The sequence below is a fragment of the Indicator indicator genome, chromosome 21 (assembly GCF_027791375.1).
Source record: "Indicator indicator isolate 239-I01 chromosome 21, UM_Iind_1.1, whole genome shotgun sequence".
Taxonomy (NCBI): Eukaryota; Metazoa; Chordata; class Aves; order Piciformes; family Indicatoridae; genus Indicator; species Indicator indicator.
In genome coordinates this window covers 15,043,464-15,057,816 of record NC_072030.1, presented here as the reverse complement: position 1 = coordinate 15,057,816, position 14,353 = coordinate 15,043,464, and the positions used below count along the sequence as shown (strand labels likewise).

The window sequence follows — 14,353 nt, the reverse complement described above, 5'->3', positions numbered from 1 at the left end:
GTTTTCTGTGTTTGCCTGTGGGCTATGGGCCCATGCTATTAACTGGGCTGGGAAATTTCCCCGAGCTGGCTCAGGGAATAAAGTACCAAGGGAGGGACATTAAAGCCTGACCCAGTGATACCCAAATACTTGCCATCATCATCTGAGAGCTCCTGCACTGACTCTGGCGTTGAACAGCTGCTCTCTGTGTTCTGGCTGTGGTTGGATGGTTGATCACTGGCTTTGCGGCGCCTGCAGTCTTTGGCAGACCTCTGGATAAAACAGGGATCAAAAGAGACAGCCTCTGTCAAATTGAATCTCTTGTGTTTGTCTGTAAACAAAATAATTCAAGATGCTGGGGAGTATGTGTGAGATTGCAAAGTCTGATTGCTTTCTCAGCAACCCTGAGCAGTTGGACTCCCAGCAACTACTTAAAGTTATTGCACATATGGTCCATACAGAAGCATTTCCTCAGAGGATAACATCCAAAGCATTGTTGTTGTAACTTTCACTGACACATATTAAGGATGAACTTGACAGTTCTTTGGCTGAGTTGCATATCCAACCAACCACGTACATAAGAGAAAGGATGAAAAGAAGAAGAACTTAGAATCAAAGTTCCCAGGGAAGATCTTTCAGAAGGTGCCTGAAGAGGTTAAACATCACAAAATTTTTATGCCAGATTTCTTGATGCACTTTGAAAAGTTTCTCCCTGCCTCTCAGATGGGTGAGCCAGACACACTGGTTCACACTTCTTACCCAAGGGTCTGAAAAGTAGTTCTGAACCTCAACTTTCCCATTGTTTTAGAGACATTCAGATTTGGAGTACTACAGAAACAAAAGTTTGTGCATGTAATAAGATTTCTTCAGTCTTATACAGGTTATATCCAGCTAGGTCAGCAGCTCTACACTTACAAAGCATTTTATGAATGACGAAGATTACTCCAAGGATGAATGAATGAAATAAGGCACTATCACCTCTGTTTAAAGGAAATGATGGAAAGAGGTTTCTTGTCAGGGAAGAAGTGATAAAGACAGATGGCATAGACTGAAATTGCAGGATCTCAGTTGTGTATTCCAGAACCTTGCTCACACCCTCACTGTGTGAAGTTTTCTGCTTTGGAAACACCAAACAGTGAAATTCAACTCAGCCATGGGCAAAAACCGGTATAAGAGTTACTGTCACTAACATTGGGTGGAAGAAAAATGCCCAAATCAATAAGATATGTCAAACCAAATTTTTTATTTGGAGTTAATGATAACCTGAAAGAAACCTTCCAGCCTTGTCTGTGCTTACATGAGAAGGCTGCCAGAAAAGGGCTGTGCATCTAAACAATCATAAAGAACATTCAATTCCCACAAAGTGGCTTTTTACCTTGTGCCGTGCAATTTGATTGTTGATGCATGTTGTTTTGTGGTTTGTCATCCTGGTGGATGAGTGTCTTTCCATGGTCTGGAGTATCCCATTCTTCTCAAATTGGGCAATGTCATTCAAAGGATCCCAAGGTCTTAAACTTTTGAGACCAAATGGGAAAACATCAGAAAAGCAAGAATTCCCCATCAGTTGTGTTAAAAGCAATGCATCAGGATAGGTATTTACCCCTGACAGGAACCTGAGCTGCCACAGATGCAGTGTGAGGAGTAACAGGTACTTCCCTCTACATTCCCAGCTCCTAGCAGTAAATGAGGGGGCTTGTTTCCAGAGCCTTCACCCTTCTTGCCAGGAGAGGAGAGCAGAGTAGTCAACTCTGCTTGCACAGCGCAGAAAAACTCTGCTCAGTAATTCCACACTTGGGTGCAGCAACAGGGACCTGTACCAGTGGCACAGCAGATTTGTCACTGCTGAGCCCTCACTTCCAGCTGTTCCCAATTGGTGTCAGGAACTTGTACTCTGACAGTGACAGCTGGCTCAGGACACAGTTTGGGGAAAAGTAGGGTCCAAATTACAGGTCTGTAACCTTGCCTGCTCCCCTGGGGACTCAAGCAGTGAGGTCTGTCCACAACCCCCAGCCCACCACTCACTCCTCGTATTTGTAGTGCCATTCGTTGGTCGTGGCGTCGTGCCGGAAGAGCAGCGGTTTCCACTCAGTGCCGTTCTCCCTCCGCTCTCGGGCAGCATTCCTCTGCTCCTCTTCCAGCACAAATTTCTCCTGTGTTGCCTTGTGTTGATCACCTTTGTTTATTGCACTGGTAACGTGCTGCCAGAGCCTGGGAATAAAGAGGGAAGCAAGTTAAACCACCTTAAGCGCAGATGCTTTTTGGGTCTGTTGACACTCCAGAGGAAGTGTAACAGCCCCAGTGTTGGCTTGTGAATTAAAGGAACATTAGGAGAATGGCAATACTGAGTGCTGTATGCAGTGACCAGCTAAGAACAGGGAACATTCCCCTTAGATAACATAACCCACAATATTCAGTACAATCTCCAGAGCTGTCTGTGTGAGCTATAGGGCAGTTATACTCAATTCACTGAGGTCAGTGGCCTTTTTAGGTGATTGATGGAGAATCTGTTATCTTCCTCCTGCTTTCAATCATGTATGTTTAGGAGCCTTTGTGTTAAATGTCTTTCCCTGAAACAAAGGCTTTACATTTAAAGTTTAGAAGCACTGCGAAACGAATTCATGTGCATGGCTTGCAGCTGCCCATTGCAATGCTGTACTTTTGTAGGGCACCAGCAGCCAGATCTGTAGGAAGCTGATTCAATCTGAAAGAAGTCAACATGTACTTGTGCTCACAAACTCACGCTTGTTTTCTGCTGCTGAAAGATACATGATCTGCCTAGCATGCCTCACTGAGCCTCTGCCTGGAGGAGAGGATTTGGCTTTTGAAACAGAACAATCATTACTTTTTTTTAAACTATGGCCAAGGTGTGATAGGCCTCTCCACAATGCCTCTAATCAGAGCACTCTGATCTTCACTTCTGAGATGAGCAGCTAGCCCTCTCAAAACATTACTGAGTGGTTTAGTGGCTACAGTAGGCCCTAGAGATCCAGGCTGTTCCAGTATTCCCAGCTCCACAAAGCACCAGTCCTCAATTTAGAAGATGAATACATTACAGCATTTAATTTGGAGCTTACTGTGAAGCTCTTAATAGAAAAGAGATACCAATGCTTTCACTGTGCTTCTATCACCTTATGTTATCACAACACTTCCAAACCAGCAGCCTCTTAATTAACCGAAGGCAGAGGAACAGTTTCCTGTCCTTTTCGACACGTCACTCCCATTTTCCTGTGTATGAATCTTTTCTCTCAGAAACAAAGGAAGGAAACTCAATTCAAACTCAAAGTGATGGAAGTGGGGGAGGGAGGAGTGAGAAGAACAGCCTGAGAAAATACTGCGGTGGCCTAAGGAATCAGTGCTGAGGAACGTGCTGGTGTAAAGAGCGACTCCTCTAATTCCAAGAACCTCAAAGGGACACACACAAAATGGTTTGACAAGGGCAAATTACTCCATCAAGAGCTGCATGTGTCAGACAATGAGAGCCTCCATGGTGAGCTGCATAATGGCTTGAGCTTCAGAGACTCTCCCGCATTTGTGAAAGTAGGTGATTTTCAGCACTGCTGGAAAGACTCCATGATTCAGGCAGAACATAACCTGGATTAGATGGTAATTTATTCATGAATTTGTGAGCACAATAAGGAGCTTGGTGGAGCTCCAGATTTTGGTGGATCCCAGGTTAGGGATCTCCAGAATTTTCCCTGTTGCCTCCTTCCCCTGGATGCAGGTATCATTATTAATCTCCAATGCAGCAAAGGGAGTCAGCCCTGGCAGTAGTCTAGTAAACAGAGAAATGGAGATTCTTTGTCCACGAGAGCAAGATTTCTTGTCTCTTTTCAAACAATCTGTTTCAGAAGATTAATAGAGAAACGTGCTGCAGTCTGCTCTTCTCTGTGACACTGGCAACTGCAAAGCTCCAAGTTACAACTGCAGGCTTTATGGCCTAAAAGTCCACTGCTGTCCAGAACAAACTAAATCATAGACTGTTCATGTGCTTTTATTATTTTCCTGCAGTCCCTTTCTTTACCTATAAAAAGGGGAACCTTCTTAGTGTCGTGTGATGCCACACAGAAATTAGATGCCCAGAGGGAAGAATCCAGTGCAATGCAGAACCAGGCAGCAAAGTGCATGTACTGGCTTGGGATGCTGGCTGGTACTGGCTTGCCATACTGGTGAGATAGTAGCACTAGCTGGTTTGATGCCAGTGTTGCTCTAGCTGTTCCTGCTCGAGAGCTGTCTCAGGATGCTCACTGCATCAGGTCATTCATTCCAGTTCCTAAGTCATGTGCCAGGACTATATTTTTAGGTAATATAGATTACTCTAAAAAAAAAAAAAAAAAAAAAAAAAAAAAAAAGCCCAACAAAAAACCAAAGGTGCAGAGTTCTTTGGAGATCTCAGCTGACATTATGAGACAAGGCTAAACATCTGTTTAATTGCACTCTCTCATAAAATCCTGTTATGTGGTTCCAACTACTGCTCTGCTCACGCCAGGACTTGATTCCTGCACCTAGTTGAAGAGCCTGTGGTTGAAACAATCCTTCTTAACAAGACATCTAACCTCAGACTGACATCTTGCCCTTCTCTAAAATGTTCCAGCAGTTACAGAGACTCAGTTTACGATCTCTGGAGCTCAGGAAGAGTTGTTATTTTGGCAGATAAAATGTAGCCTCCACTATTTCTCAGCCCAGCTCCCTGGTTATTTCAGAGCTACACTTCATGGAAATGCTCCAAAGTTAATAGACTGGAAAAACCAGGTAAATGGCTGGGTAATACATACAGATAGAGAGGGTGACTGCCTTTCCAGGACTGCTCTGGCAGGAGGGTTGGACCTGATGATCTCTTGAGGTCCCTTCTAACCTCTGATATACTGTGATATTGTGATTGTGCTGAGCAATTGGAGCCATCTAATTACAGTCCCACTTCTGGGGGGAAGTAACAGCAAGGCATTCCCAGAGCTCCTCACCTCTCTGACTCAAAGTCTGTCTGCTCCTCAAACAGCACAATGTGGCGCTTCAGCCTCTGCCTTCGCACCTCGCTGGTCGGGTTCCAGAACATCTCCGTGTTCCCGTTTTTCAACTCATTTATATGCACTTCTCCATCCTGAGAAGGAATGTTAAGTGAAAAGGTTAACAACAATCAGAAACACAAGGCAGAAAATAACCCTGGAAAATGGGAGCTGCTTCTGGGTGATGATGAGGGATAGGCTTTGGTTAGAAGGTTTCCTTCCTCCTCTATCCCATTAAATCTCACTGAATGCTTCCTGAAAGTTTCTAAACTGAGTAAGGAAAAGCACTCCTGGAAACACTGGCTGAATTAATTGGAGGATAATTAGAAAGGGAGCTCCTCCCTTTTGTTAGCCTTGTCTCCAGACAAGGGTACCCACAGAAGCCTTAAGACACTCTTCTTTCCCCACTGCTGCTTCCAGGTACCCAGCACATATACACAGATCCCTAGCTCATTTTCCAGTCCTTCCTCTATTCCTCAGTGCTGAAATCCCACACAGACCCTACTGAAACACTGCCCTCTCTGGAAAGGAGCTAAAGCTGAGATGCTTTTTCACTTCTTTTTCAGTTTAGTCAGGTTTTGCTATTATTGCTCCTGAATTTCATTTGCACTTCAAAATGCTGGGGTCTTTCATCCTTATTCCTTGCCAATGTGCTTGGCAAGCAGCTATGAAGCAGCACTTGTCTGATCCACAGGCTGGCCAGACAACACTGGTGTGTCCCTGCCTGCCTGAGCTGCCTCCCAGCCTTGCTTTCAGCTGCAGTAATGCCAGAGAGCCAGCCGGGGTAGTTTACAGAGCATGCAGTGAACAGCATGATGCTGACTGCAAGTGGAATGAATCAGAGGGTTACAGCTGCTCAACAGCATGTGCACTGGTGCCATTCAGCTGCCCAAACATGGCATGAGTATCATCAAATCTTATTTAGGTCAAGGCTAATGGCTTTGCCTGTTGCTGCCTGATTTCTTTGCATGCCAGCTGCTGCATTTCTCCCCCTGACACAGTCCCTTGATGCATGTCTGAGAGTCCACCTCCCACATGTTCAGCTGTGGAACTCCTGGTAAAGAAGGTCCTGAGGGACCCTCATCCCTCCTCAAAGTGTCCTTCCTCAAAATTTCCTATGCCATGTCCTGAAGTGTCTGTTCCAGGACAGATCTCAGCTTCCCAAGAGCTCCCAGCTGTGGATGGGAGGAGGCAGGCAGGAACACATCTCTTAAAGAGGCACGTATACAAGCCCTCAGCTGCTGCTTTCATCCTGAGGCTCAGAAGCATTGGGATTTGCTTCCCTTCTTTATTCAGGTAGGTTTTCAGGTCCTGAAGCAACCTTTCAGCTGCAAGGGTTTCTGTCAGGAAACTAAATGGTGCCAGAGAAAAGCCTGCAGAGCTCAGGGGAGCAGGCCAATACTCTCAACAGGGAGGGAGGAGAACAAACAAGGTCCCTACTGCTGCACAGCAGCTACTCTATTCACAGCATGCAACTCCAAACAGCAGCTTATGGAGCCACCCTTTCAAAGCCATTTAACATCTTTTATACATCACTCTAATTTTGTGCACCACAAACAACCAGCACAAAGAACAAGGGAGGAATAAATTATTTTCAGGCTGGTAAAACCCAAACAGAGAAGGCTGGAAGCTGAGCAGCAGGCAACAGTGTGGCCCCATGCCCCAGGGGAGCCACTCAGTCACATGCTATGGAGGAAGGCATTTGCAGTACCCACCCCAGACAAGGTACTTCACAGCCCAGCATAACTCAGGACTGCCAGGGCTCATCCTGCAGGAAAGGGAGCTCAGAATGGAAAAGCTATCCATGCACAGGGAGCAAATCTCCTTGTATACAACTAGAAAAGGCAAATCTCCCATTTCAAAATGCTCATTAGTTTTTTATACAAAGAGATGAATTGCCTGAGGGGACACATCCAGTACCATAGGCTATACTGTGGTTAGGACCTCACTGCACTAAGGACTTTATGCAGCCCATTCCATCTGACCTACTTTAAATACCTCCTTTAAGGATGAGACAAATCTTGTCTCAGAGTGGCAATTTCTGTGGACTGGAAAGGGATCATAGGTTAACTACAACAAAGAAGTCTGAATGTAGCTGAGATAAATACCAGGGTCTCCAGCCCAAAGCCAGGGCTCACTGCTTTTGCCTCAGTTACCAGGAGTTCCCAGCCAAAACTCTGGACTACATCCTTCACCATGAAACTTCATTCTTGCTGTTCTTTGCAAAGGTTTAAGGAAGTGTTTGAGTGGTTTACTTGTGGATATTAGGTGTGCAAAGCTGCTAGCAGCTCTGATGACTGTTCTGAGCTGCTCATACAGACAGACCCTCATCAAACCTGTGTCTCTGTCCTTCACCTTATGAACAGAGGAATAACTGCCTTCTGCCACAAAAGTTTGCTATGAAAGCAACGACCTTAAAACCCTGTGAAGCTCTTCTCTGATACTCTCACAGCTGGGGAAGCACTGAACATAGCACAGCAAAAGGAAGCCTCAGGATTTCCACAGTCACACATAAGATGCACACAGCATCTGCTGCCATCAGTGCTTGTGTGAAGGGTGAGAGCCTGGCTACACAGCCCCCAGTTTTGACAGCAACTCTCCTCGCTGCTGCCAGCCGTGTCGCAGGCTCTGGGAGTGCAAGTGTCACTGGCACTGCAGGTGGCTTGGACTACGGAAGTGTAAATGAGCTCGAGAGGTGTGGCCGGAGAGCTCTGCTAGCCAGCGCTCCCTGGGGATGGTAGGAAGAGGCAGGAGAGGGCTCCGGCACAGGGAGCCTGCCAAGGGCTGCCAATCCTCCCAGGCTCCCCCTGCCGTCAGCAGCGCCGGTTGTTGTGTGTTACCCAGTGTCCACTGAGGCTTGCCAACACTTCTTCTCCTGATTTAATCTTCCCAGAGATTTGATTGATGCTGGTGCTGCCGCCGAAGAAGGGCTGTGAGGGCAGAGGAGAAACAGAAAATATCATCAGTCATGCAGCAGGAGGGAAGGGAAGTGCAACCTGCTGGATTTCCACTATTGCTGGAGACAGGCAAAATGAATTCTAACATGGGGTTTGCTGTCTAGTGTTGTGCCCTCCTCCTTTTGTTTGCAGTACCAAAGATCACTGTGGGAGCTGCAGGAAGGGAGGGAAGCCTTCAGGTGCATTAACACTCAGCAGTGCAAGGCCTTGTCTTCCTCTCACGTACACTTGTCAGCTTGGAATCAAGTTAAGTGTATGTGGGCAAGTCCTTCCCTTGTCCAGAATCAGAATACAGTTTGCACCCTTGTGCTTGCAGCCTTGTCCAAAGACAAGGACCAGCACTAATGTATTGATGTAATGTTCCTGCTTGTGAAGCAGCAACAGCAGCGTGGCACTGCTGATGGCTGCATCTGTGTGAAGTCTCCAGTGTGAAGAAGCTGTTGTCAGCAGCAAACAAAAAAAAGAAAAAGGGTATTTCCAGAGTCAAGGAAAAGATTCTCAGAACAATGGAAAATTCCCCTCACCTCCTGCCTGCCAAACACAGGAAACAGCAGTGATAGAGTGACCAGCTCTTTCATTTGTACCACACGTTCCTTCAGATATTCTGGCAGCTACTTTCCAATCACATTTGTGCAGAGGACTCTTTTCTTTCTTTTTTTTTTTTTTAATTTCCCACAACACCCATGAAAAAAGAAATTACAAGTATCTCAAGAATCACTATATGCAATCCAGCAGAGAACTGGTATATATCCAAATTAATAATGAAGTTATGGGGCTTACCTTCAACTTCTTACAATTCTACTAAAGAATATGGCTAAGAAACATTCAGAGCAGAGCATGTAATTAAGCCACAGGGACATTTCTGAGTCATGCTTGGACTAAGCATAATGTTTTCAGCCCAGAAAAGAAGGGCCTGTGTTTTAAGCTCTGAAGTGTTGGTAGGTTTGAGATGATGCTGACTGAAGTCGGGGAAATGCTCCACTGTCTCGACAGAGTATGTCAGGCTTACGGGAAGAATGGGCTCTAAAGACAAGTATATGCAAACCTCAGAAGTACATGGGGCAACAGTCAGCTTTGAAAGGGCAAATGAAGATAGAAAACTGTTACTGCTCCCAAAAAACTGCAGTCTGCAAAAGACTCCCCTAGCTCCAGTAATCTCTCACATGTATGTTGGCTAAGGCTTGCAGGCTCTCAATTCTCCATTTTCTATGTCCAGCAAGAACTTGGTTGTTGGAGCAGAAGAGAAATGGATGCTCCTTAAAAAGCAAGTTAACTGTCCAGGAAAAGTTGCGGGTCATCATTTTCCCTTCCACGTTTTCACACAAGTAACCACAGGACCCTTTCAGAATAGAGGCCACAATGTCTCTTACCTTTAGCTTGAATTCCAGTTCTGCCCTGTGGTTAGTTTTCTCACAGTCGATGGTAACTTTCCCTCCCAGCTCCATTGTCATGGTACCATATAAAAGTCCTGAAAGGGAAAAGAGAGACTGAAGGGAAGGGAAGTGATCACAGAATCACAGAATGGTCTGGGTTGGAAGGGACCTCTAAAGGTCATCCAGTCCAACCCCCTCTGCAGTAGGCAGAGGCATCCTCAACTAAATCAGGTTGTCCAGAGCCCTGTCGAGCCTCATCTTGAACATCTCCAGGGATGAGGCCTCAACTATCTCCCTGGGCAACCTGTTCCAGTGTTCTACTGCCCTCATGGTAAAGAATTGCTCTCTCAACAAAAACTAGTTCTTGCTGACATGCTGTGAAATTCACTACTTGGCTTAAAGTTCTGAGAAGACAGAAATCAAAGTTTCTAGGAAATGGGCTTTTACTGTAAGCATGAATAATCCTCCCCAGAGTCCATATTCCCCATTTATTACACCAGCTAGGAAAGAGCTTGACTCACAGGTACTGATAGTGCATCTGGGGCAAGCTGCAAGTGGGAAAGGAAAAACAGGGAAAGTTGTGCCCAGCAACTTCATTTATGTACTAGTGCTGAAACAGACCCAGGCAGTTCTCATAGGGTGGATGGGGCAGAGAGGAGCTGTAACAGGATTCAGCAGAATCTGGGAGACTAGCATTCATGCAGGGAACTCCTTTTTACACATGCTTACCATTTTCTGAAAAGGTCATTTGCAGAGAAAGAAAAATGGACAAGAGATTTATGCACAGGAATAGTTCACAGAAGCCATGATTTACAGAACTTACTGTTTCAGGTAGCTAGACCCTCCACAGATATTAACTAAGGGATCAACATGCCAAAATAAAAAATATTAAAAAACCCAAAATTGGATCAAACTGCTGCAGGAGTGATTTTTATCACTGTGGCTGAAATGCCAGACACGCATCTTCTAGAGGAGAAAGGCCAAGCTAGAGCAGTAACTCAGCAGCCATCCCCTGGCCTCAGTGCATGTTCAGCTCAACACAGCAAAGCCCCACAGTAGCAGGCATCAGCTTCACTGAGGCAGCTCTTGCATTGAGGAGTGTCATGGATAGAGTAGCAGAGAAATCAGAAGAGAAGTCAAGAATTTCCTTTATTCCCAAAAAGGCAGAAAATACATTAGGCAATTTCAGTGCTAACATTAGAAAACCTTTTTATAATCAAAAGCTCAGAAACATACTCCTGCCATCTTCACTTTATCTGCAGTAGAGGTATGCAGCAGTTGTTTGTTTCTACAGTGTTAAAACTAACTCTGATGGGCCTAATTCTGTCCTCAGCTCTGCAAAGACAAATCAAAATAAACTTCAGTGATGATTACCAGTCTGCTGAGTGCTCTGACTCATGTGTGGAGCAACTGCTCCCTGGAACTACCAGTCCCTACAGTGCCAGGTATTTGAGAGGGAAGAGGATTAGTCACCAAGATACCATTATATTATTCTTGCTGTTTGGACAGAAAGAACAAACAGAACAGTCCTAACTTACCTTTACAGTGGGCGTATGGCATAGTAATGATATAATCTTCCCCCCTGTTTAGAAACATAAGCTTTGCTTTCCCATCCAACAGTGCAGAAAGTGAATTACCTAGAATTTAAAATACATATCTGTTTTAAAAATGCATGTTATACTTGGTCAGTCACCCTACTTCAGGAAAACATTTCCATTTAAAGGTAGGTCACTAATGAAGGAAGAGATACAAAATGCTCATAATTCAAGACCCTACAAATCATTTACTGTTGGAGGCAGGCAGCTCTAATAAACTCTCTGCTGCACTGCTCACATTTGCTCATATTTGTAGGGTCCATTCTCAGAAACTTGGGAGCTAGAGAAATGGTTATATTTATACAGAGGCTTTGGGGAAAGTCAGCTGTATGATCAGATAGCTACAGAATGAATCATCCCTGAGCAAAGTCTTCTGAGCAACCAATTACTCATACATGCTCAGGAGCCTCTGCTTTCTGAAAACCAGGCTTTTAATGCTCACATTTTTCCTGTTTGATTGTTGGGGATTTTTGTTGTTGTTTGCTTGGAGTTTTTTAACATTAGTTAAAAATAGTGGAAATGAGGAAAACCCAGGACAGCCAAGACAAGGATTTTGGGGGGTAGATCTCTTAAGCATTTCTTTGTCAATTCTCAGCACAGTCAGGAGTGATTTAAAGACAAACCAAAACCAATGCCACAATGTTACCTGGCAGATGCCTAGGCCGAATGCCTTACCATAAAACTTGGACCTAGCCAGAATGCTGCCAGTAATGCAGAATCCATCCTTCCTGTTGCTGACATGAAAAGCTGACACTGGTGGATGGTGGGAGACCTAGAAGAAAAGCAGGGACAGGCCATTGTAGCAGTATTTACAGGCTAAGCAGAGTGCTGTGTGCATACACAGCCTCACACGGTGTTATGCATGTTCTAGGGAAACTGCAAGACTCTAGGGAGGCTGCAGGACTGAGCAGAGTCCTCAGAGTCCCATCCCTGCCATCAACCTCAATTTGAATGGGGGAACATTATATGTGAGACCACTATATATGAGAACATATGTAAAGCTTCTTCCCCAACCCTTATTTCCTTGTCCTTGTGCATTTGAGATCACTTTAGGCCAACAGGTACACTGTCAGATATTCAAAAGAATAAATGGCAGTGCAGGACCTCTTGGTAGCATCTGAATAACATCCATAAAATGGATGCAGTGGCTGAAATAAAATAGAACAAAATTGAAATTCTCTGATTAATTAGGGGAAAAAAAGTAAGTGAAATAGGGAGTTCACATGATCCTCAGATCCCTTTATTATCACTAAATTTGATAACTTTGAAACTAAATGTTGTCAGGCCAGTTTACTTGTGAGCTCTGCTCTTCATTTATCCCCAAAGACAATGAGATAACTCTCAATTTACTCCTATTAAAATAATTATGGAAAGTTTAGGAATAAAGGAAAGTAGGATTTGGTTATGTGTTTTATGCCCCTTTTGACAGAAGCAATGTAAATTATGTTTTATTAACAATAAGAAAAGAGTAGAGCAAAATCCCATGGAAAAGTGTTTCCTGAGGAGGCTAATGTTAGGTGTGGGAGACCAATCTTGAGTGCCCACCATAGCTCCCATCATCTCTCTAAAAGAAACAAAGATCAGCAGCTAGTTTACCCCATGTCCCACTCTGGATGTTTACACAAGCTCTAATTTCCTCTCCTAGGGTGGTAAGGAGAGTGTTCCTATGCACAGAGGTGCAAGCAGGCTGCTACCTGCCAACATCTGAGCATCCAAACACAACAGCTTACCTGTTCTGCTATGTAAAATGTGTGACTGTTTGTCTGAGGGTGAAACCAGCAGCAGCGAAACGTCTCTCCCAGAATAGGGTTGTATGGCTTTTTTATTCCCTGAAACACAAAGGAATCAAAACCTGCTGCACATGAAGACTTGCAATCCAACTCTACAGACATGGCCACAAAAACAATTAAAATCATCTTCTCCCTGCTATCTTAAACTAAGACAACCACAAGAATCAAAACTGATGAACTGGTTACACACATCCTCCCACTCTAATCTTTTAATCTGAGCCACAGATTCATCTGCTATTCTCACCAACTTAATCTTCATACTGCCTGATCAAAGCTTTACAAGATGAAACCTTATTATTTCTGCTCCTACATGCAGCAGGTGTGTGCTGCTGTGGAACCATGGCACTGTGGTACTGACATGCCTGAGCAGAGAAAGGAGACCTTTTTTCAATGAAGGGAAGAATCTTGCATCCAAGGACATGTTACTTGTTGATGACCAGTTCTGCCTTCTACCTGTCCAGGCTCTTAGGTTGATCAACACTATTTTGCACTCAGCATCTACTCTGAAACCAAATGCAACTTCAGTTTTCAAAGAAATGGAAGAGGTCTTCTGAACAGTAAGAGAGATGAAGCATCACAGGAAAGGCAATAAAGAAATACACAACCACAATGCCTGTTACAGCCCCAGCTTCATGCACTCCTTTACCTTTGGCTTCTTATAGAAGCCAGAGAGATACCACCTCAAAACTTGCTTAATTCGACTGTATGGATCATCTTCAAGGACAGCCCTGCAAGACAGAACATAAAATGATCTTTATACTGTTCACACATCATGCATATTTCACACTAGGATCATAACATTAATGCCAAGTAGCATTCCCCCAGTACTGAAGGGAAGTGACACCTGTGCTGCTGCCAGTGCAAAAGGTGTCTGCCAGCAAGATTAGTTTTTCTTAGTCCTGTCCATCATACAACACCAGCTCTTTTGAAGAGGCACCCTTGGCCCTGCACTTCTGCAAAAAGCCCAGTGGCATTTCTGGAGTCTATCAGGTGTGAGTGGACATTCAAGTACATTAGTGTGGGACTGTCACACCAGCAGCTAGTTACAGCTCATGGGACAGTGCGAGCCATAAAACAAAAACGCTTATGCCACCAAAATCCAAGACAGTTCCAATTTTCTCTGTTTTAGTTTGTTTTCCTCTTGTTAAAAGATCTTTACAGCTGATGTGTTACATGGCCTCTGTCCTTTAAGTTGGAAGGGACTTCTCAAGGTCATCTCATCCAAAGATGTAATGGGAAGTCAACATAAGAGTTTCTGGTATTTCCAACCATTTAGTCAGATTTGAAAATCAACCTGGGTAAGCTTTCAACAACAGCTCCGAACCTCTTGAAGTATTTTTTGATGTCAGCACTGAGCAGAACCATTTCCTTTCACTTCAGATGTTACAAACACCGCAAACAAGGCTTGAAAATACCATGATTCTAAAATTATCCAGGAGCAGTGGAATAAAGATGAGTAACTGGTGCTGCTGTTTGAATAGCACACACACTGGTTTTAAAACACACCAGGCATATCTGATTGAGCAGGCAGGTCCTAGCTGCAAGCACAACAGTTTCTATTTTCTACTCTGCTGCTCCCAGCAGGTCTCTCTCATCAGTGGTGTTAAAAGATGTTTCTTATTTGTTTATCAACCAACATAATTATACTGCTTTGAGGGG

At 44.4% G+C, this 14,353-nt stretch overlaps 1 protein-coding gene across 2 annotated transcripts in view; it reads right to left on the bottom strand.

Annotated features, from left to right (window-relative positions):
- The window catches only part of OSBPL5 (oxysterol binding protein like 5), a 54,810-nt gene that overhangs the window by 2,095 nt on the left and 38,362 nt on the right, over window positions 1-14,353 (bottom strand). For both annotated transcript variants that reach the window (XM_054390365.1, XM_054390366.1), the window contains 10 exons: window positions 13,341-13,422; window positions 12,635-12,733; window positions 11,580-11,676; window positions 10,848-10,946; window positions 9,307-9,404; window positions 7,820-7,909; window positions 4,938-5,074; window positions 2,002-2,187; window positions 1,355-1,493; window positions 122-251 (listed from right to left, as the gene is read on the bottom strand). In XM_054390365.1, the coding sequence (XP_054246340.1) occupies window positions 122-251; window positions 1,355-1,493; window positions 2,002-2,187; window positions 4,938-5,074; window positions 7,820-7,909; window positions 9,307-9,404; window positions 10,848-10,946; window positions 11,580-11,676; window positions 12,635-12,733; window positions 13,341-13,422 (1,157 nt within the window). The remainder of the gene's footprint in view (window positions 1-121; window positions 252-1,354; window positions 1,494-2,001; window positions 2,188-4,937; window positions 5,075-7,819; window positions 7,910-9,306; window positions 9,405-10,847; window positions 10,947-11,579; window positions 11,677-12,634; window positions 12,734-13,340; window positions 13,423-14,353) is intronic.